The following is a 24726-nucleotide window of genomic DNA, read 5'->3' as shown; positions in this document are numbered from 1 at the left end:
TGAGGAATCTTTGTGAAAGTCTTTTTTATTCATCCATGTGACAGATCTTCTGTTTTCCTAGTACTACAGTCCTCGGTTTCCTGACTGCAAGTCAGCCAGCAGCGTTGTTGGTGTTAAGAACGCTACTCACAAAGGAGCCATCGAGTAATAATGTTTTGGTTGGGGGAAACAAGTAAATACACGCTTCCTGTCAGTTAGAGTTCGAGCATTTTACCCAGGTGCTCACCATATCTTATGGTTCCGTGTTTGTACTATTTGATCTGATTATCAGATGAGGTCTCTGGCACAGGAAGAGCAGAAAAACATCAGATGCAAGCACAGCCACAGTTGGCAATGCTGAAGATTCAGTTTGACGTAGCTTCAACTGCTTGTGACATACTGTACATTTTGATCTATAAGATATGATCTTAAACTCACGTCAGTCTGTGTGCTAGTTTGACATTTTCATGTCGCACCATCTCCATTTCTTTTGTGACAGCCTGTTGAACTGTTGTGTAATGCCAGTGCTGCAATGTGTAGTTTCTTCATGTTTGGTTATTTAAGCAGAGGAGTTTTATAGTCTTGGCTCTTTATGTCGACCAGACGGCGGACTATTTTGGAGGCCTATCTCATGCTGATCTTCTGCGTCTTGTGTCCCACCCACCATATATATATACACACACGCGCGCTCACTTTCACTCCCACCCAAGACAAGGTGGCAGTACAATTATATATACAGTAAAGGATGGCTAAAAAGATGCAGTGGATATTGTCAGAGCTGGAGCAGCTGTTGACCAGTGAAGAACACATCCCCTTTCTAAAGGATTTGTTGCTTTCTTATTTATGTCATTCTTTTCTCTCAGTAAAAGAGACACGCTTGTACCCTGTAATCTCTCTGGTTGCATTAGCCTGTTCCTGTGATTGCTTTGTTAGGATATTACAAAAGTCAATTTAATCTACAGTGTGGCATGTCATATGGGAATGCAATTTGTTTAATGAGCTAGCAGAATCAGATTGTATTAAACAGGATTCACATCAATCCCTTCATTTTATCTTGGACTCTGTGTGTGTGTGTGTGCATATATATATATATATATATATATATATATATATATATATATATATATATATATGTGTGTGTGTATATATATATATGTGTGTGTGTATATATATATATATGTGTGTGTATATATATATATATATGTATGTATATATATATGTGTGTGTGTATATATATATATATGTGTGTGTATATATATATATATATGTATGTATATATATATGTGTGTGTATATATATATATATATGTATGTATATATATATATATGTGTATATGTATATATGTATGTATATATATATATATGTGTATATGTATATATGTATGTATATACATATATATGTATATATGTATGTATATATGTATATATATATGTATATATGTATGTGTATATATATATATATATGTGTGTGTATATATATATATATATGTGTGTGTGTGTGTGTGTGTGTATATATATATATATATATATATATATGTATGTATATATATATATATATGTATGTGTATATATATATATATATATATATATGTATATGTTTTTTCCCATAACTGATAACTCCCAGGTACAAAGACTCATTTCATGTTGTCATTATTTTTTTGACAGTCAGTAGAGACTGATTTTTATGGGCACTGACAGCACCATACTGGATCTTAACAAGTTATGAGTATGTGTTCTGTTAAGAACTTTTAAAGTGTTCAGTGATCCACGAAGCAGCTTCGGAAAATATCATTCCACCTTTATTTATTCCCTCTCCCAGAGGACATGACTGTTAGTTTGTTTGGTTAGCAGTGCTGGAGCAGGTAGAGGCACCAGGTAAACTTCCCACTGGCTATTTAAAATTGTTTGATTGTTGAATTGTCAGATATGTGGAATTGTTTACATTTTTGGACCATATGGTTTTGAGGATGAGCATTTATGTTTTGTCCTAAAATCCAAATATGATTGCAAGTCAGGAAGGGTGATTTTTATAAGCATAATATATATTTCCTTTCAAATAAACTGTCTGGGTCCCGCATGCTCAGCTGAAACATTGTCGTGATCAGCCTGCCATCTGGATTGAAATTGGATAATGATGATAGATTAGGAATATTACTTCCTGTTTGTTTATTTATTGCCCTTCATCCACTATTTGTGTTATACCCATACAAGCACACAAGTGAATATTTGCAGTTAACTGTCGAATATCATGTACTATATTATATCTGCCCTTTGCACTTGGCAGATACGATACTTGGAGTGACAAATGGCAGAGCTGCCAGTTAACTGATCTGCCTGTGCATGCATGTCACAGTTTAATGCAGTAGATTACTCAAGACCTGAGTTTCCTGAATTTCCCTTCAGGGATTAATAATATTTATCTCGTCTCAAGACAGTTGAAACACAAAAGTAATGCGGCACAGAGGCATGTGCTGCTGCAGGCTGAATTATGCAGACTGTATCTATACTGTAACGTTTTTGGCCAATATAAATAAAACCTTAGTGACTTGACCAACCTAAATGATCAGCTAGTGACCCTTCTCACTGTGAGAAATCGGATTAAATGTTGTGCATCATGATTTTTTTTTCACCAGTCTTTGGTAATAAATAGTGTAATTTTCCGATCTTATGTTTAGAGTGACTGTTGCGCAGCTTTGACGGTGGTCAGGTTGGTTTGTGCAACCCTATTTAAAATGATGCAAAAGATTTATCAGAGCTCTCTGACGGAAGTTTAAACAATTTCACTACCCAGTTAAATATTTGTGGAGACCAACGATTTTTACGGGTGCTTTTTTTTTTTCAGTTGTTCAGACACCCATAGGGATTTGAAGCAGCTCTGAGAAACATCTTTTAAAATTTATGATCTCTTACAGGAACACATTGCCAGCTGGCTGGTCACCCTAACGTCTAATTTTTCTCTTTAATTCATCTCGAGTAGGCAAACAGGCATCAGTATTTCAGATGAGCCTCCATCATTCACCTGCTTGCCAGCCACGCACTAAATGGAACATTGTGTTTTCTCTGCACCTCGAGCTCCACAGACTCTGTGCTGCTCCTATAATCTCAGCTCTCTCGAGCAAAGCAGGTGATGCTAACATTGAGCTGTTGACAGGGACAGCAGGGGTACAACCTGTCCCCAATGCATCGCTGATGAGCCAGCTGATGAATGGCACATCATGGCTAATGCTCCTATAGTGCCGTTGTATGAGAAATAAAATGAAAATGAACACTTTGTGCAGGTCAGCTCCGTGTCTCCTTCTCTTTGGATACTAGTTTTTCTTGCAATGTGGGTGGACTCCGAAGAAGAGCTGAGGTCTTTTTATAGCAGTCGACTGCCTTCTCATGTCCTTACTTATGTTTCATTTTAATGGAGCAGGAGTGAAATCTGTTATGTGCATCCTGAGGAGCTGGTTTCGCGATGATATTCATCTTTCACGTCCATAAGGTGAAATCAACACACTGACACCCACTCTACCAGAAACTCCTAAGCAAAAAGATGCAACAATACCCGCGTCTGTCTTGAATCCCAGTAAGTGATATATTAGCTAATTTATGTGCAAAGAGTATGAGAGTATCGTCTGATGTGAATTAGAAATGCTCCTTACACCACCCCGGCACTGAAGCAAGAGCTGGTTAATGGATGTCTTCCTGTCCCCTTTCTCAATATGTTTCTAATCATTGTGACACTGTTGCTCACCATCAAAGTCTATAAATCACATTTTTCTTTATTTATTTATGCTGTTTTGTTCTATTTCGGCTTTTTAACTCGTGCTCCTTCTGTTTGTAGTTTGTGAAATGTGCACCATATATGCAATTTTATTTTTGGTTGTGTTTTCTTCTACCCCCATCCCCAACCCTTGCAGCGCTCTCTGACTCACAAGGATCATGTAAAATGAAAGCGACAGTGCTGCTTCATGTCATTTTACCCATGCTCCCCTTTCTTTTACATTGGCTGCAGACACTTGATTGCTCTGAGGCTAAAAATAGATTCCTTTAGACCCTAACACCCCTCCGCCCCCCTTTCTTGCTGCCCCCTCACCTCTTTCCCTTTTTTACTCTTGGTGTACGGGCTTTTAGTCTCCCTGTGCTATGCCCATCCTTTGCTTCCATTGTCAGACAAAGCCCAATGTCTCCATTCAGAGTGTCTCTCTGAGTGAGATGTCAAAATTCTTTATGGTACAAGACTGATAAGGATTTTCTGGTTTTTATATGGTCTGACTCTAAGGAATCCCAAGCTGATAAAGCCTGGTCTTCCAGAGAAACCTGCCCACAGAACCTGCTGAAATGTTAACCAAAGTCATAGGACCATGAGCATCTTTGAAAATGGCCTTTTATGGTCAGCATGAGAGACAGCTTCTGTCTTTTTGGTCACTGGGTAGTACACTTTTGGGAAGCCTGCATTATTCGTGCTGCACATGAGTGTTTGAGGTATTTCACCAAAGGGCAGCAGGCAGGCTCAGCTTTTTGTGGGAAGTTGTTTTTTTTTTTTTTATCACTGACAGTTAATTTGGCTTGATGCATAGTGTTCTCTAAATGAGTACAGGCCCACTCACTGAACTGATGACTCAGTCGCGCAAATTTCTTTTAAATCACAAGCTGAAGACTGATAGAAGTGCACAGGATAGAAACCAGTAGGTGAAACAGGTGGAGATTACTGGGTTGAGATCGGAGCTGTGGTTCATCGGACTAAGACTTTTTTTTTTTTTTTTTTGTTCAGGATAGTTTTATATTACTCTACCTGTGAAGTCTTTACCTGCTCAGTTCTGAATTAAAATTCCCCTGAATGAAACCTGATCTACCACAGCATTTAAAAAAACAAACAAATAAGTAGATAAGCTTTAGTGTGTGTATTAAAAGCACAGCTTAGACACAATTTAAGCATCATTTGACCCCTAGTTTCTTATTTCTTCCTTTAGAATATTTTTTTGGCTGATGTTTGCAAGTTGTATTCCCCATTTCACACCAAAGTTTTTAGATCAAATTTCCTCTCATCTACTAGAGCATGAGAAATTGGGGCATGAAGACTCATTTCTTTTCAAGGATTCAGTAAATCGACTATTGGTATTCTCATGTGTTTCTGCTCTTTCTCCTAAATCACTTCTTAATCACTCAGGGCACAGGGCTTTTTTTTTTTTAGCCCTCTATGTGATGCAGCTTGTAGAAAGCTTATTTTGTCATTATTTTAAACCAAAGTACAGTATTGGTTAACACAGTGTAGTTTTAAACCAGCAGGTTAGGTGAAAACCACAGAGCTAATGCGCGTCACACCCATAACATTATTTTTGCATCAAAGAGTTTAATGCAAATGAGCCATGGTGGGGAAGAACTGGAGACAGGAGAAAGAGGAGAAAGACGTATCAGCCCCGACAGCGTCTGGTCTCTACTTTCCTCGTCACTCTGACTTCATCTTGGCAACCAGTAAGAAAAGGGCCCTCTGTGTCTCCATGGTAACCCCCCCCCCCCCCCACCCCCCGTTCCAGCAGTGATGGAGAGGATAAAGGGGCAGGAAAGGGAATACAGTTTTGGCCTCAAGCAAGACATTTTCCTTCACAAGTTTCGTAGAGTATAATCCACTTCATTTATTTTCTACCACATAGCCATTAAAAAAGGTTGTTTTGCCAGAGTGTGTGTGTGTGTGTGTGTGTGTGTGTGTATATATATATATATATATATATATATTTGTGCACAGTGAAAAACTAAAAATAGACTTAATAGGGAAAATGGCTGCCTGTTAAAATGTAACTTTTGATTTAATACGTTTCCACAAAAAACACGATATATAAATTTGACACTTCAGAAGTTTGCTTATATTTCTCTTTCTGTAACTCTATTTACTGAGATCAGTTACAAAATGTTAGAAAATCAGCATGCTCACTAATTATACTTAATTTACATCTGCTAATTAAAATTGTTCATGTCAAGTGCCCACTCGTCACACCTTTTGAGCTATTACAGATTAGTCGATTGTCAGTCAAACCATGTAGGTTGAACATCTGATACATGTGAGCTCACCTGGATTCTGCCAGACTGATAATGTAGGTGCTGCCTCAGTGCTGTAACAAGTCTCGGGTACATCAGTGTAATATTTCATATAGTCAAAGCCACCTTGCACCATTGTGAGAGATTGCTACTGGCGGTGATACTGGAAATCCATTAGCTGTTATTCCTCCAAGCCTTTGTGGAAAGCTTTTGTGCTGTCAGGGAGCTCAGCAATAGGTTCCACATTAGCAGGAAGTTTTTGATTCATATCTGCATTTTAATTCTACCAAACAACCACAGAAGGGCTGATGGAGAGAGATTGTCTACATATACGACAGCATTTTCTGCCATGTGGTTTGTGGGTTACATGAATTAGTTAATGGGAAGGATAAAATGCTAGGGTGGCGATAGCTTCCTGCTCTGTATCTGTTCAAGTTACATAAGACTGCTCTGTGCGCAGTTGATTTGGACTGTCTGAGCACTTGGAGAGAATGACAGCGAGGGAAGCTCCTCATTTAACCTTGGCATGTAACTGATTAATCCAAATGTAATTTGCATATAAGGTCATCTAATTTTGGATTAGACTAGGTATGTAATGGGGCCGTTTTGGAAAACAGTGGGCTGATAAGCACCACTGGGGCATAAGAAAACAATGGCTTCACTTATTTAAGCAGCTTAAAGTTCTCAGCAGTCACTGAGCACCAGATTTATTTATGTCACATTTTAATTACATGCTGTGGGGTGTTGAATGCACAAATTTACTTATTTTCCACTGGGTCAGGGCTTCAGATGCTGTGACATTCACTGATATGCCTTGGACTGAGTTCATGTTTGCCAAGAAATTTTGTACAGCTTTTTTTTTTTTTTTTTTTTTTTGTGAAGCGCACTCTCTATTTATATATTAGTTAGAAAGAACAAAAAATGTTGCAGTCATGTCACTGCAAAATCTGTATTTGAAGTATGACATTTTTTAATAGAGGCGTTTTTCTCTGACAAATAAAAGCAGTAAATTAGTTATGTGCTTTAGATTTATTGAATGCACATCGAAATCTCTTTGCATGGTAATGACATAAATAAACATATGTGAACATGAAGATGACGGCACACTCAACTTAATTATTGTAATGTATATTTATCGTTTGCCATAAATGTGAATAATGTCTTGCATAGTCCACGTGGAGACAGAAAGTATTTATTGCAAGTTTGTCTGTTGGGCTGGTTATTTATCCTCTTGCTCTACAGCAATCTTCTCTGCAAATTTCTGCTTCGCTCACGACACCGCAATCACCACCAAATCTGTGAAATTTGTTAGTTCCTTCCTTCCCTATATAACCAAGCATCATTTTTAGAAGCAGTTCTTATATTCAGGGCTACTGTAGGAGGAAGAGGACGAGAAGAAGCAAGGAGGAGGCACACAATGGAGGAGGTGCTTGCAGAGTGTCGAATATTTTTAGTCTTCCCCTTGTATTGAGACAATGAGTCAAGAACAGGGGCAGGTTGTACATCCCACCTCCTTAGCCTGTGGAGAAGGATGAGCCTGAAGCATAGTAAGAGTTAAGGCCTTGTTATAGCACGCATCATAACCGTATTTAACAGTATGTGGCGCATTGTGACACAACACTATTTACATTTTTTATACCCTGTATTTGAAATGATCAGACCTGCAGTTATTTCTTTGCGGTGTCCTCATCTTTGATAACAGCTTGTTTGATGTTAGATCACATCATGTTGCATCTAAATGCGTCTACTTTATCAGCTCAGTTTAATGCAGGTCTGTGATACAGACTAAATACTGGGTAACTCAAATTGTTGCTCCTCCTTTCTTTGAGTTATGTGTAATGTGGTATGGCACACAAACAACCCTAACCACATTTTGAACGTGGAGCAGAGGTAAATGTTTGCTCATCCTTTTCAGGTTCTATTGCTGTCAAAATGCCTCCACCCAGACTGCACCTGGTTGAGTATTTAAAAGAGTTAGCAGATAAATAATAAAAGATTGTGTCAAGAGTCAATTGTCTGATTGTTGCTCCTGCATGTTCCTCCTGCATGTTTACAAATGTTGTTTACAGATTAACAGTTTATAGGTTAGTATAAAAGTGTCATTAGGGGTGGGAGCACGTTCTACAACATCATTTTTGTATTAATAATTTGTGCCAAATAGTTTATATTTATTTCAGCTAATGATGCTTTATATTTTGCCCTTTTTAGATACTCAGTATGACAGAGACATCCTCATACAGTGTGTTGTTTTTAAATATGATTCATGGACTCATGGCAGATGGATGGTAGACTCCCGTGCTCGAGCTGTGTAGCACCCACAGCTCAGCACCAAGCAGCATTGTCTTAAGCCTTTCAAAATTTTAACTGGATTGGAGGATAAACCCATCAACTCAGTCAAGGATTCTTGTCACTAGCTGGGGCTGTGTTTGCGGCAGTTGTCATAGTTGATGTCGTCTCTGCAATGTCAAGGCAAAGCTGTGTGAAACTGATCTATGGTATTTTAGGCAGTCCAGGTTCTAGCATTTTCCACTCGTGTTTTAAAGGAGTCTTTCCTCTGGTCAGTCATGAGGAAACTCTGAGCCCTCCACCCCTGCAGCGTCCCCCCTCCCTCCCCAAATCCACCCACCATGCTCCTCTGGGATTCACCACCTCCTATGTTCTATGTTCCTCTCTAAAACAGGGCTAAATTTAATGGAGCGCCACCATTATGGCCTTTAGGGAAAAAGCCTCCTGTGACTCAACACGTCCCTCGCAGCTTTGTGACGACAGAGAGGCCCAGCTGTTGCTCTCTGTCCTGTGGTCAACCTGTCTGTTGTGCATATAGCTTTCATTTCAAAGCTGTATGTTGCACCTCCAGACAGTTAGTAATGCCACTTTCTATTATTGTGGAACACAACAGCCAGAGGTGGTGGGGAAAATGGATCTGAGAGTGAAAAGTAGATTTAATGTTTAGGTGGAAGTAAGAGCTTTCGGTCTGTCACTGATAATCCAGGCTTGTTTTGTGCAGTAAGAAGGTTTCGGCCTGTTTAGGTCAGACACTTAGCCTTGTTTAAAGGTGAGCAGATGTGCACATCTTTGAGCGGTTGTTTGTTTATGCTGGTCTTTGCAGTCACAGAGATAAAGATGTGTTTATAGGACCTTTCTTAGGGCTTCTGTGGTATTAAGCAACATGTTATCTGGAAGGTTCCACTAGAAGTGACTCTGATGATGTCTGACTTCTGTCTCTAACCAAACCTATGTATTTGTGAATATTGTGATTTAAAGCGATCATCTTTTTTTTGCCTGGATCGTTGTTGGGTATTCATCACACCTTGTGACAGGTGATGTAGGAAGTGTGGTCCTTCCACAGCTGGCCACATCTTATAACTCTCATTGCCTTTGTTTTTTTTTCGAAACAGGAGCCAAGAACATTGGAGGTTGCTCTGTGATAAGCGCTGTGTATTGACATGTGCTACTATTGCGTCACTGTGTAGCGGGGGGCAAAGACTGTATTTTTAGAAGGGAATGAACATATTCTCTGAACAAACAACGTCAAGCACCCTGCTTGCGTATGCTAGGATTATTGTAACCGGACTATTTTTAAGCTCTGTGTGAGAGTGCTTTTTTCTGGGTCAAGCATGGTGGCAGTACTCTCTCGAGGTGGCTGGTCGAATGTACGTTACAGGCCTATGCCATGCACAGCATCTGCATCATTTACAAAGCAAAGAGAGAAAGAAATGAGTTTAAACCTTCAGAATTTCAGGACATGTCTGCATCTGCATTACTGTTGTAAATCCTACTTTACTGTTTATTTTTGTGGAGCATTCAGTCGCTCTTAAATTCAGATAATTTCATAAGTTCTTTGTGCTGTGTTTTGTGGTTGCCAATTTGGTTGTGACCATATTTGGCAGATTATGGAAAAACGGCATGCCACAAGATTTTCGTGTTTATACAAAAGCACTGATGAAACTAAACATGAAAATTAGTTTAGTTTAACAGATGTGAAGAGGGAATGTTGAACAAAAATGAACAAGTCTGTAAAAAAAAATCCTTGGTCATCACTCAGTGCAAGGCAACGTGTATTATCAAAAACCATGTTCATATTAATATATCCCACAATTGTGAAATTAATATATATAAATGCAAACTTTAATATGTTCCTAATATTTTAACAACATAGGCCAAACATATATAGTGGATTCAGGACAGTATTCCACAGCACACTGTGTTGTGTTGTGCTGTGGATTTAATTGTATCATGATTAAATGTGTAATCATGTAAAACATGTTTTTTTTTTTTTGTTTGTTTTTAAAAAGTGTTTGCAAATTTAATAATGCATTTTTTGGCAGCATTTACAGCTTTAAGTCAGCTGCACACACCTGGATTAAGGCACTTTCCTCTGGGACTCTTACCATGTTGCTGAATTGGGAAATTGTGATTGGACGTTTTCACTAATTTCATTTTACTGATTAAAAAAATTATTCAGTTAATGGGGAAAAAAAAAAATCAACAGATGATGTTTTTATAAAGAATAGTTAGTATCAGCTCTAACAAATTGTCCTGATCCAGCTTGGCAGTTCAGCACATAATTCATATACATCAACATCACTACAAATCCCTGCATCTCTGCATGCTCCTAATACAGCCTGCTGGACAGAGAAATGACCGTATGCATCCCTCTGTTTTGCTGCCTGTAGTGCTTCTTGTCCCTCAATCTTGTACTTACCTTGTGTCACTTCTTTACATGTGGGCTGCCAGTCTGTGGATGTTGGCTGGACTCAGATGTTTGTTGCAGCACCAGCTGCAACCTGCATTTAGACTCTTACCATATTGCTGAACTGTGCACTAAGCAGATTGTGAAGCTGATTATCATCAACACTGTTAATGATGAGCGCTGTGACCTTCCCCTCTGAAGCCTGGCTCTAACATCGAGAGGCCTCTGGGCTCCTGAGCTGCAGGCTTTTCTCCAGGCCTCTCCATATAGCCTAGTTTTGTCCCAGCCTTTCTCGAGAGTGCAGCTATTTTCAGCACAGTGTGGAGTTCTGTTCTGATTTTGTTAACACAGTGTTATGTGTAAAATAAAGATTGTATTTGTATTAAAAAATGTATAGAAGACAGTGTTGTTGTCTTTTAACAAGAAATCTTCCCAGTCTTTAGTAAGCACCTGGTCCAGGTTGAGATGTCAGATAAGCTGCATCTTTTTCTGGTTAATGCATCAGCGATTACTGGCTGTGTGTGTCTTCATTTGGGAGTTGCGGGGCTGAGTAGCCGCTAGGTGGAGGACAGGAACCTCCTAGTTCCATCATGAACCTCATCAAAGCAGGCCTTTGTTCACTGGATAAGTGACGCAGTGGGAATTTTAGTGATTAGACAGAATGGCTGGGTGCCAGAGCGAGGTCCAGTCGTGTTCCTAGGTCAGAATTGAGTGAATATTTACGCAGTTCTCTGTAGACACATTTTGCTAGTCAAATGCAGACGGTCCTAGGACAGTGGTGCCGTCACACACACTGCACAGTAGAGGACAGGCTTTTCAGCACTGTGACAAAGATCTGTCACCAGGCACATCTGAACAGACTGAACCAACCTTTTATTAAATTAACTTTTGTCTTTGTTGTTGAATTATTAACAGGTCAGGAGCTGTTTTCAAAATGCTGCGTATCTTACTTTGGAGAATATGAAGTCATTACCTGGGATTCAGCCTTTGATGGTGTTAATTTTCACCTTCACGGACCGACGCTAAAACGTTTAATAATGTTCTTTTCCTGTGTGAGGAGTTTATTCACCTACTGGTTATCTCCTTTTACTTTGTGATTACTATAAAATTAATGTGTCACCTTATCTGATACCTGGGATATTGAATTTGGTTAAATTCTCACAAAAGTGCAATGCAGTGTTGTAATGTTATGATCTGGTTTTGTACTTGCTTGGTTTTGGAGAGCTGTTCTTCCCTTAGTGGTCAAAGCACATTCTGCAACTCACGCCACCCACATGGTGCATATGTATAGCCCAAACCTACCCCTATCTGTTCAGTGGTTTGAAAACAGTGCTTTGTGCAATTCTAAGTCTGCTATTTGTGAAACCTCGATCATGCACAGGGGGGCTTTTGCAAACTTACATAATTCTCCCCACTCAACTGTAATCCCTCTTATGCTGAGTGAGGTCCCCATGTGACGATGGGACCGTGGGCAAGACATGGGTGTTCACCGCAAACTCCGACGACACGCACACACACACATTGAGATTTCGGTCTGTGTATAAGAAGAGAAGTTTATCTTGAGAAGTGCCTCAGTTGGATCTGAATTGCTGGATGGAGACGTCATGCAATGATGCCTGTCCTCAGTGCCAAGTATTGGACCAGATATTCTGTAACTACATTGAGCATATGCGCTGACTGACACTCTTTTCTCCTCTTCATCTGTGTGCGAGCCACGAGAATGAATCTTTGTCCTCGCTTATGCAGAGTGGAACCTTGCAGCGTCTGAAATGAGCCTGCGTGCTGTTATCTTTCACTCATGATGAATGTTTTTGTTGCTGATTGAAGCTGATTTCTGCGCGATGGATGTTGATGAAGATCTTTTTGAAGAACCATTAAGTGCTTTTGGAGGTCTAGCATTAACAGTGTATTTTGACTGTAACAGATATCACCAATTGGATGCTTTTTATTTCTGTCTACCAGGTATAAGCTTACTTACATCATGCTTTTGTGTTCTTGTTCCCCCACAGGAATTATCAATGTGGACTTCAGCTGGTAATTTGACGAGTCACATATAGGAGCCCCGGGAGTCTCTCCAGTCCCCTGTCCCCCTCCCTTCCCTTTCTCCTCCCCCCCCCCTTCCCTTGTCAATATTCTCCCTGGTCCCCCTTTTCCCCTTCTCCAAAATTCACCATGCTTATCAAGGAGTACCGCATCCCCATGCCCATGAGTGTGGAGGAGTACCGTATCGCCCAGCTCTATATGATCCAGGTGAGGTCACGATGCAAAATCTCACCCACATACATACTGACCAAAAAACAGCCAACTCCGAAACCAATTCAGAAAGCACGGACCAAAACAAGCAGTCGGTAAGGGGATAAATTAACACGGGGGATTTTTCAAGAGTGTGATCTCAACATGGCCAGTTATGAAGTGATTGGTCACACGGTGTCTGACGCTGGTGTAGTAATGGAACAAAGAGCACTTGTGTGGCAATAGATTATCCAATTTAAACTCTCTGAAGCTGGCTGTTTCCACTCGTCATAGGCTGCATGTTTCGTGAGGAGGAGGGTGGGGGCACCTGCTCTCACTGGGAACGTATGTGCGCACACATAATGCCACAGTGGAGATGGGCATACTGCTTTGTCTATGTCAGACAGGTTCGTTTTTCTAACCAGGCCCTTAGCTGGAGACTGAGGGTCTATGTAAAATCTTTATGGTTTACAGCAACACACAGGAAAGGCTGGATTATAGAGCTTTAGTTATCCTTCATGGCAACATATTTTCACTTCATATGACATGTGTAAATGAAGGAGGATTTGTTTAATCTAGTGGCGCTAAAAGGTGCTCCTTGAGCAATAGGTATGGAGAGCAATCATAATGACTCAGACTGTTATAAAAGTTCTGCAGTATTTGGTTACCTTTTTTTTTTTTTTTAGGCATGGTTTTTGCCCCTTTAGGCATTTAGCTGCTTTTTTTTCCAGTTTCATTTTTTATCATTTGAGAGACACATGCAGATCATGGTACTAAACACAAGCCGTGCAGGGATTTGAGCTGCACGGTTATGTAATGTGTAGCAGAAGTAGCTTAATGTTTGAAGTTAGAAGCCCGTTTGATCGGTTCGTGGCATTTTGCTTGGTTCAGGTTTTCTTGCTTCTTCTTGGATCTGAAGTAATGTCGGCACTCTGCTAAAGAAATGTCTGTCATCTCAAAGAAAGAAATAATTTTTCATCAGGAAGTAAGAATCACAACAAGTGCATGATATATTCCTACAGCAGTGTGAGGTAAAATCAGGAGTTTAACCTGTTATGGAGGGTTTACATTAACCTGTGTTACTCATCTTGTATTCTTCATATACAATCAGCTGGGAGTTTATTAGGTAAAACTAATTCACTAATTCATAAAACAACCCTGCAATAAATCCTCCTTTCATGAAGGTGATAATAGATGGGAACTGCAGCCCTCGGGGACCAGCTCGATTGGAGGTGTTAAAAATTTAGACCATATTTAAGTGAAGCTCAGCATGCCTTTAAGGTGTTGACCTTCCCACAAGCCTCTCTGACAACTCTTAATTTACTCCCGGATTAATGAGAGTTTATGTTGACAAAGTCTAAAATTAAATGACCACCCACGTATAATATTACTGCAACACAAGCTACAGCTACACCTGTGTTACCTCAGAGGGCTCCTCCTTTTCTGTGTATACAATAACAAAGCAGTTTGTTTTCCTGAGTATGTCTGAATACTAACTGGGGATATTAGTTGTAGTGACCTGACATCATTGCAAAGTCATTTCTTTTTCTTGTCTGCAGAAATGGAACAAATGCTTGATGATTACAACACAAGTCTATACATACGATATTGTTCCGTAAGAGAAAATTATGGTTAATCTTTTCTGTCCTATATACTCCTTACTAAAGGAGGCAGGTAATTAATTACCTTTCTGTACCGAAAAGACAGGTAATCTAGTTGGGCTGTAACAGCTGATGTTCTCCAAAACAAGCAGAGGTTTCAAGACAGCACAAGGTAGTCGCTGCAATGCACTTGTAGAAACCTGGTCTTTTTTCCTTTTTTTTTTTTTTTGGTTTGGCAGCTTTTCTGTACTCGACGTTGTATTGTGGAAGGTTATTAATAGCTGCAGTATTTGTTTTGACCTGCTCTGATCCCACTTCCTCTGCATGCTAGGTTTTGTCAGAGAAGGACATTATGCAGAGACACGAAGCACGTGCATGCAGGTTTGCACGGTCTTAGTATATGAAAATGTGCTGTTTAAATGTGCACTCTTATTAACCAAATCACAGGAAGTGAAGTTCTTACATTACTGACCCATAGTTACCTTTCCCCCTGACCTCACCCTCTTTGCATAGCCTCATTGCTGTGAGGCTTCCGTCGCTATGGCAACCATGACATCAGTAGCGTGCCAGTGGTCAGGTTTTGTTCAAGAGAGCGAGTGAATGAAAAGAGGAAATGGAGGATAAAAAGAGATTCTGCAAAGCAGGGAGTGGAAGAAATGAGAGAGGGAGTGTAAGGAAAAAAGAGAGAGCTGGATTCTGAGCAGAGAAGAAACCAGGATTTTTGCTGGTGTCTGTGGATGCCCTCTCTTCATTGCTGTTTGTTACCAGGGCAACTGCAGCATGTAGGCCTGCCTGCCTGCCTGCAATCTATCCCCGGTGTAAGCCTCACAGATGAAGTCAGGGCCTTAGGACAGCTCTGCACCTCAGCAGGCATTACCCCACCCCACCTCTTCTCTCACTTCCTTTCCACTGCCCTGACAATGGTGCCTTTTTATTTCACAGCTAACTGTAACTTTATCATCACTGCATAGGGATTTGGGAGTAATGTATGAAGCAAATGCAGAAAGTGTGTAAAATTCAGTATGAGGCGATCTCACTGTGTCTCATTCATTTGCACACATCCATCATGTTCTGACTAAGCAACTGTATCTGCGGAGTGAAGTGAAAAGCAGCGTCTCAAACAGGAAACATGCCTCACTAACATCATTGCAAGAAAAAACCAGGATATGACTCCCATCCTGTCAGAGGTATGAGCTTTCCTGGTGATAGCCTTTAGTTTGTAAGGGATTAAGGGTTGTTCAAAAAAAAACAGTGGGTGTCAGAGAAAGAGAGCTATGTGGCAAAGGTTTAACAAGAAGAGTTGAACTCACAGCACACTGGCTACTTTGTGTACTGAGCCAAAAAGGATTTTACAGTAGAGTGGTGAAGATGAGAGCCCCTCATGCCTTTAGGTGTCTTACATTACATTCAGCATTCATTCATCTTTAAAGCTGTTATCTAACCCCTCAGTTTCCCTTTTACCCCTTTTGAAATCTGTCTCTTGGTCAGCTGGATAAGAGCTTGTAACAGGCTCTCTGGCAATTTCTCTTTCCAAACATAATGATATATAATAGTACACACAATAGTGTCCTGACCTAATTGAGATGAGTACAGCTGAAAAGCCAACTGATAATGCTCTGTGTAAGTGGAAAGATATGTTTTAATGTGTGTTGGGGTGAACATTACACTGTAAACTTGACATTTACATCAATTACCCCATGTTTCATCGCTGAGCTCCTGTCTCGTATCTGGCCAGTTTGATGGTGCTGTGGCGTCTGTGCTGTGTCTTTGGAGCTGTGTCTGGGCTGTTGAGAGCAGCGCGGGTGGCTAATGAATGACCTGTCAGAGGTAATGAGGTCCGGAGTGCTGGATGCCTCATGGCAGCGTCCTCCTCCCCTACTCCACTGATTCAGTTCCTTGCCTAGATCGCTTCTCTCCACTTCACTGGTTGGAGAAATCTGTTTCAGCACTGCGCTAAATATTATGTTGAATATGCTTTGAATGCATGGAAAGACTGGAGAACAACTGATAAGAGAAATATGATGGATACTATAAAGGTAATCGCTTAACATTTATGGTCCTTGCTCCTTGCTCTCTGTGGTTTTTCATATTGTCAGTACTTGACCTATGCTCTGCTACCTAGGTTTTCCATTTCACTGATTTCATAACAGTCACAAATCTTCATCTTGCTATATCTTTAAAGCTTGGAGTCACCTAGCTGTTATTCTACTCAATTGCATCTTCAGGCTCCGCCACCGTCTCTTCCTCTGTGCACCTGGAATGTAAATATGGGAAAGGTGTGGCTCAGTGAGCTGGTTTTTTTGGGCTTCCTGATTTGCAATTCAGAGCTGACAGACTTTGAGGAAGCAATTCATTTTGGGGTGTGTGGTGTTGTGTGTTTCACTCCATTGACTGCATCATAGTCTGAATCATATTGATCGAAGGAAAATTTGTGTTGTTATTTTTACTTGCAGTACACTACTTATATGCAAACATGAACATGCCGCCAACTTGCTTCAACTTCATTTCATATTATTCTTTCAGAAAAAGAGCAGGGAGGAGAGCTGTGGTGAAGGTAGTGGGGTAGAGATACTAGAGAATAAGCCCTATACGGATGGACCTGGTGGGACTGGCCAGTACACTCACAAGGTCTACCACATCGGCATGCACATTCCCAGCTGGTTCCGCTCCATCTTGCCCAAAGCAGCGCTGAGGGTTGAAGAGGAGTCCTGGAATGCCTACCCTTACACCCGCACCAGGTGAGGTTTTCTCCTGCAGGAAAGGCACCTCCATAGCCCTCTAGAGCAGTGAGAGTAAGAGTGCATTTTACTCTGGAAAGGCTGTGCAAAAATTTGAAAAGTATTATTTTAGTCATAGAAATGCCTTTGTACTCTGTGTGTGTCTAATTGCCGTAGGTTGAAAGTTCACCTAGATAATAATTAAAACCCTGCATTTTGTATGTATAAAATTCCATGTTGAGTGTTGAGTTTGATGATACCTAGTCTGAAGTCCTGTTCTAGCTGCTGTCTCCCTTAGTAACAGCCAAGAGAAAATAAAGACGTCTCAGAAGTTTTGAGAATCTGATACAGATCAGATCTGCGGGTGGCCAGCAGCTTTCCCAGGCTGTTAAATGTTGATGGCCCGTCATTCTCAGGGTGTCAGTCTGTTTGTCTGTGTGGGACCTGACAAACAGAGATGTGAAGGTGTTGAAAGGAGATGTGCCCTTGACTATGCTGTCAGGTAATTGATATATTGCAAGTGCCTGTTGACACATCTATTCAGCCAGTGACAGCTTTGCTGCAGACACCTCAGATAGAACAGATGGGCATGGCTCACACATCTTCTATCCTCAGCACTGAGAGGGTGTTGTAACTCTTAATGAAACAGTTCAGATCTGGAGCCATTTAGTTGAAATGTGAGTCTCATGAACTCCATAATGCAGTTGTGCTTTGTTTGGGGCATCTGTCTGTATGTTTTTATTTAATTCAGTGGCCTTTTGTCCTTCAGATACACTTGTCCTTTTGTTGAGAAGTTCTCCATTGACATTGAGACCTACTACAAACCCGACACAGGCAATCAAGGAGATGTCTTCAACATGTCTGCAGCAGAGAAGAGGCAGCGTAGTATTGGTAAGATCATGTGGCATTAATCCTTAACCATTACAGCAGCTCAAATCTTTAACTGAAACTTTGAAAGTAAACTACATAACAAACCCAACGCTGTACTGTGCTTGACTATATCAGAGAACTATTAGAGTAAACAGTGAGCTTATCTTAAAGTACTTAGTTATGGTGCCTGGTCAGTATTAGATTCTCACCTGATGGTGTCTGTCCACTTTTTTCCCCTAACATAAGCAGCAGGTCAGGCCCACTAGTGGTAGTTGGATGGTACTGCGCTCAAAAATAAATGGTCAGGCATGCAGTAACCTAGATAAATCCCTCATTATTTGTTTGTCAGCCTGAAAACGCATTTGCAGTTTATCATTAAAGATACTGAAATTAAACCGAATATGCAGAATTACATGTGCATAACAATAAAAAAACTGGCTTTGTTAGTCATTGCTTTTTGTTTACAAATCATCTTTGACAGACCCAATTGACATAGTGACAGATCCCATCCCCCCTCATGAGTACAAAGCAGAGGAGGACCCAAGGCTTTTCAAATCAGTCAAGACCCAGAGGGGTCCTCTGCAGGACGACTGGATAGAAGAGTACAAGAATAACCTGGGGAAGACCCCCATCATGTGTGCCTATAAACTGTGCAAAGTGGAGTTCCGCTACTGGGGCATGCAGTCAAAGATTGAGCGCTTCATTCATGACGTCGGTGAGTAAACGGTCACTGTGTCTTTCATGTGATGTGGTATTTACTTTTACTTATGGTATGAGATCAGTGTTATTACATTTATGTCTTGAGTGTATAAGTCTTAAAAATGTCACTGTTTGATGTGTGTTATCGTCCATTGTCTTTCTCTAGGACTGAGAAAGGTGATGGTGCGCGCCCACCGGCAGGCCTGGTGCTGGCAGGATGAGTGGTACGGTCTGACCATGGAAGACATCAGGGAGCTGGAGCTGGAAACTCAGCTGGCCCTGGCTACGAAAATGGCCCAGTTCAGCCAGGCAGAGGAGGCCACAGAGGCCAACGGAGGTGCTCCATCTCCAGACAAAGACCAAGAGGTTAAAGAGGCAATCAGCTCCATTGAAGCTGAGGAGGTGGTGGTCAGCTCAGGTGGAGACACCCTCCAGCCAAGGGGTGTACTCACCAAGCAGTGGTCCACCTCCTCCCGTTCATCCCGCTCATCCAAGAGAGGAGGTGAGAAGCACACCACCCTCACATTTTCACCTGTATCACCTGTGTGCATGACATTGTGTGAGCCTGGTACTGATGGTGTCAGAGCAACCTTCATTTGTTTTGCATTGCTTATTTCTGCAGTTTTTCCATTCTTTTTTTTTTTTTTTTACAATGACTATGGACATAGTCCTACTGTTACACATTATCACATCTATATTTATACCTCATCCCTATTTATTCAGTCTGTCACACTTTCCGCCTTATAGTCACAACAAAATGAAATTGTTCCATAAGTAAATACAGCCAGCTGTGGTATCTGAAACCTGTCCGCAGGGGAAGCTAGTAACAAGGTCAAGCTTGTGCAAAGCCAGTGTAGCACTTTGCTTTCTCTATATCTGATGATTTTCTTTCCAAAGTGATAAGCTTCCCAAAAAAAAGAGTATTTTGAGTATCAGACAGACACTACCCCTTAAAGGCTTGAACAGTAGCCATGAAAAGTTATTACTGCAGTAGTAATGTTTATTTTGAAAACAACAAAATCACCCACCATTAAGCCATATACAGTTAACCAGAGTGGTCTTCTTAATGAAGATGCAGTTTAAAAACTTCAAAGATATACAGTAAATGGCTAAGTAAAAAATACCAGGACAACATAATGCAGTTACCTTATTTTCCAAACTCTGTACTCAGTTGTGGTGAAAGCCCAGTACATTATACCAGACATTTTCTATACAAAAGACACTGCTTTGCATTTTGTGGTTCAGCTGCACAGAGGTGTACATGCTGCCACTAGCTCTCAAGCTGAATGAATCAGTCTAGTGAAGAGCTCTGAGCTCAGCTTGTTCAGTTGGTGTTAATAAAGTCAGATGCCTTGAAAGCAGCTTTTTAGTATGCACACTCTGCTTTTGTAATCACAGTTTGCTTTTCTGTTTGGCACCTGATGCTAATAGGAATGTTTTTAATGTGTGCCTCCAATTTGATGTACTATTATTATTATTTTGAGCAGAAATTTTCACCACTTCACAATCCACAATCACCAGCCACATGTTCGAACACACCCATCTTCAGTGTCGCTTGTACCCTGAGGTAGCACTCACTGTAGCTACCACCTGGACCCTGATTCTCATTCAGCGTGCCTTGTTTTCACCCCCGTAACTCCCCCCTGTGGTTCTCTCCTGGACTATTTTTAGCAGCAGTGCTGACATCACAGACCAGAAGAGGCTGACGCTTCTCAGTGACCCTCCCCACCACCACTGCTGTTTCCCTCTCTTTGCTGACAGCTACAGCTGTGCCCCTCTCACCAGCTTGCCCCTCACAGAGATGCCCCTTCTTCCTCAGCACTAATGATATATGAGGCATAGACTGAAGACACGTGATAGACAGGGCCTGCTTTTAGTATCGCCATTTTTATCAGCTGGCGTTTAGTTTTTGGTGTGCTTGTAGCTTGTCTGTGTTACATTGGGCTTCACTTTTCACACCCCCCCTGACCACCAAGCAGTCCATCTGTGATGAAGTAATGTACCACAGAGACTGTTGCATGTTTATATAACACTGTGTATGTGTGGGCCGGGGGAGATTGTGCAATATTTCTTTGTCGTAGAGTGTATGTGTGTGTGTTTAAAAAGGGAAAGAGAGAGGCTGAAACACATGTCCCAAAATAACAGTGAATTTTTTGTTCATCTGTGGTTTTTCAGTGAGCCCATCACGTCACAGCCTCTCAGAGTGGAGGATGCAGAGCATAGCGCGAGACTCAGACGACAGCTCAGACGAGGAGTTTTTCGATGCCCATGGTAACTAACTTTAAATTAGAATAACTGCTGTAACAATTGAATTTCCCCTTGGAGATTAATAAAGTACTTCTTCTTCTTCTTAACCATTTGATTTTAAATTAAAGACCCAAATGCTTATTGTGTTCAGTTTTTAAAGAACCCATGTGCTCCCTTCTCCCCTCACTCTGCATGCGTCTCTTTAACCACAGATCAGTTCTTAAGCTTCCCAGATACCCAGCATACTTTGAGGCTGCAGCTGAATTAAGTGGATAGTGGTGCAAAATCCACGCTCCTTGCTGGGATGAGTTTGGCCAAGGATATGGGCCAGGTGTCTCATCCCGACGTCAAGTTGAGACATCGAAATCGGCTCTGTCCACCAGTCATACATTCACCAATACCCTCTAGCCCCTGCATCATCATTTTGTTTCCACACAGTCGTCCCCCCCCCCAACACACACAGCCACTATAATCCACCAGTGTTTATGAGGGGGAATTGTCTCCAAACGTTCAGTCATGATTACAGGAATCAATTTGTGCATGTGCCAAGTGTCTGTCCATGATATTAGGAGTAAGTGAATTGTTGACATCCCAAAATTTATTATGTACTGCAATATTAATGTTTAATGAATTATTTAAAGCACATTATGTTATTTCAATTTAATTAATTAAGGTTATGACTGCATAATCATAAATTTGTGTACATAGCCTTCACTCTGATACTCCATACAGTGATTGCTGCTGTGCTGCTGCAGTGTCCAGTTCAGTTCAGTTAAATTTACCGATGTTCCTACACTCCAGCGACAACCTCATGAAATCAGCAGTTATTTAATTGTGGTAAATACCTGAAGCTAATGTGTCAAATCAACTTGAGATACAGAGTATGTGAACACAAGCATGATCTCTGGTGCTTTATTAAATCACATGATGCAGGTAAACACATTTAGAAACAGGCTGCCTTGGCTCAGATTGCCTTTGATATTAGATTTCTTTAAAGTTAGTTTGTGGTTATGGTCATCTTGGAGTAATCATCTATCATAAATGCCTGAGATGCATGTCTGAGTTTATTTTTAAACGTTGTATTCCCCTTTTCTGTGTGGCGGAGACATCTTTTTTGTGCAGATGAATAAAGGAAAGCTTTAGTAATCTCATCAAACAGTATATAGCACACTTGCTGGTAAACCCATGTGCGTGGTTTTCCAAGGTATTAAATTCATAATATAATAATGATACTTTATTGTTTTATCATGCCTGTATTGCAGGACTGATTCATCAAAACACACAATCAATCAAATGAATATTCTACAATCAACAAAGTTATATAATTTAACTGCTACACAACTTGCAAGTGAAGCTGCATTAAAATGTTGTTTACATTTCTACAAGAAAATTTTGGTAAAGCCTTGAAATGAAAGCACCTCTCGGATTGTTCGAAAGGTTTAGAAATGAAATAAATTGAAGCAGCTGAAACACAGAATAAGCAATTAAATAAAAAAAACTTTGTGATGGACTGTGTACAGGATAATCATCTTTCATAAACTCAAACAATAACAGAAGACATTTATTGGATTTCCTTCCTGTAGCTGTAAATCTATACATAAAATCCTAGAATTTATTTATTCCACTAATACAAACTAAGGTGAGCAGCGGGTGACTGCCTGCTTCTGAGAAATGAAGACTATTGGGGAACAAAAAAGGGATATTTCATTCATCATGTTAGGAAAATTTTACCACAGACCAGTGTCCACCAGCACACATGTACCTCCTGTTTGAGATAGCAGATAACACATATGTATCAGCCATAGATGAACAAAGGTTATACTTCACATGTATTTGATGGCCACCACAATGAACCGTACGTTACATGGAATAATTAAATATTGATTTAGTGACTTACTCGACAGCATCTGGTGAAAATGCTTGGCAAGTTTCCTTCGTGCTGATTAACAGTTTTATTATGTAACAAATAATGACGTAGCAAATGTAATCGACCCTCATTAATCTCTATAAACCTATAATTAGTTATACTGTTGGTGTAATGAAAAATTTGTAAACCCAAAATGACGCATACAGTTTGGTTGGTGATGATTAATCTCGTGTCGCCCCTGCAGAGGATCTCTCAGATGGTGAGGAGGTCTTCCCGAAGGAAATCACCAAGTGGAACTCCAATGACCTCATGGACAAGATTGAAGCTGCAGACACAGAGGAAAATACCGGTATGATGAAGACCATGAGCACCTCACCATACAGTCACACTGTTGTAAAACTAGATGTTAAGAATGTGTGTGTGTGTGTGTTTTTAGGTGAGCTGTTCAAGGAAATGACCGTGGATTATGAAAGAGCAACCAGTGAGGAAAGACTAGATGAGGTATGTGTATCAAACAAAACATGCTCATGATCAGTCTTCTCTGATGCTGAACCATGTCTGCAACAAATAATTCCTTTTACAGGAAATATCCTTCAGGACCCAGAGCTTTTGTTAAACAAATAATTATTATTATTATTATTTTCCTTTGTTTTTTTTTTTGTTTTTCAATTTAATTCACCTTTTGCTGTGCACAGATGTAGTGTTTCATATGAGGCTTTACTCCGGATAGGGGGAAGGGCTGTTTGTCCCTGAGCATCTGTGTCCTCTTGTGTTCAGATGCGTGGCTCTGTTAGTGGCCAAGCCGATAGTTCTCCCATTCCCACCATCATGGTAACAAGGCATCAGTCAGTAAGTAAACATTTTGGCCCCCAGCTGCAGCAGCTCCACAGAGACCTCTGATCCTCCTGAACAATCCCAATACTGCCCCTGCCCCTGCCCCTTCTCCCTGCCGTTGCCCAAAACCATTTGTACTCCCCAGCGTCGCCAACCTCTGTTCAACTCTCATGTACTTTCAGCTGTGAGTGTACATACAGTGCTTCTATGAAAATGTGAAGTTTTGGATCGGACAAATTACAAAACTACACATTGTGCTATTCCCTTTAATGTGATTTGTCTCCAGGAAGCATTGTCATCATCTGCTGTTAGTTGAACAGTTGTCCAGGTGCAGTGTAGGTTGGCTCCGTTACATTTCCCTCTATAGTTCTCTGTCTGTCTATGGTTGTGAAAAAGAATTTGTTGTGTGGTCCATGTTTGAAGCGATGGAAAGCCAAACCAGTAATCTGATAAATGTGTTTGATGCCCATATTCAGAGCCATTATTCCTTATCTGTGATTTCTTTCCCCAGTCAGTAAGCATGCTGTGCTGTGCTAATAAAAGGGGTGATTTTATAAGTAAATAAACTACCTGTTGAACATTGTCCTAAAGCTGTTCCTCACTGTTCCCATCCACCACCCTTTTATTAAATTGCTTTTCTCAGGAGAGCTTGTCCCAGCAGCCTTCCAAGATCCATGTGCTGATCTTAGTCCTGCATGGAGGGAATATCCTGGATACAGGCGGAGGGGACCAGAACAGCAAGCAGGCCGACGTCAACACGATTAGTACGGCTTTTGACACAGTCATGCGTGTTCACTACCCTGCTGCGCTGGGACGCATCGCCATCCGCTTGGTACCCTGCCCTGCCATCTGTGCTGAGGCTTTCTCCCTGGTGTCCAAGTAAGAGGACACACATGCACACGTTTTTCTGCAGGCTACAAGCGTTTTGCATAATGACTGCAGGTTTCTGTTTAATGGCTGTGACTGCCGC

At 40.8% G+C, this 24726-nt stretch overlaps 1 protein-coding gene across 8 annotated transcripts in view; it reads left to right on the top strand.

Moving 5' to 3' along the window:
* Positions 1-24726, top strand: part of LOC113139195 (membrane-associated phosphatidylinositol transfer protein 2) — a 41653-nt gene that overhangs the window by 4513 nt on the left and 12414 nt on the right. For 7 of the 8 annotated variants that reach the window (XM_026322235.1, XM_026322237.1, XM_026322234.2 and 4 more), the window contains 9 exons: positions 12699-12939; positions 17046-17260; positions 18009-18130; positions 18591-18824; positions 18975-19310; positions 20984-21079; positions 23167-23271; positions 23359-23423; positions 24400-24635. In XM_026322235.1, coding sequence (XP_026178020.1) covers positions 12862-12939; positions 17046-17260; positions 18009-18130; positions 18591-18824; positions 18975-19310; positions 20984-21079; positions 23167-23271; positions 23359-23423; positions 24400-24635 — 1487 coding nt within the window. In that variant the 5' untranslated portion in view covers positions 12699-12861. Of the gene's footprint in view, positions 1-3394; positions 3547-12698; positions 12940-17045; positions 17261-18008; positions 18131-18590; positions 18825-18974; positions 19311-20983; positions 21080-23166; positions 23272-23358; positions 23424-24399; positions 24636-24726 lie in introns of those variants that run through there. The other variant, XM_026322236.1, reaches the window with a different exon arrangement.

This window comes from Mastacembelus armatus, chromosome 9 (genome assembly GCF_900324485.2).
Source record: "Mastacembelus armatus chromosome 9, fMasArm1.2, whole genome shotgun sequence".
Classification (NCBI taxonomy): domain Eukaryota; kingdom Metazoa; phylum Chordata; class Actinopteri; order Synbranchiformes; family Mastacembelidae; genus Mastacembelus; species Mastacembelus armatus.
This window is presented reverse-complemented; position numbering and strand designations above follow the sequence as displayed.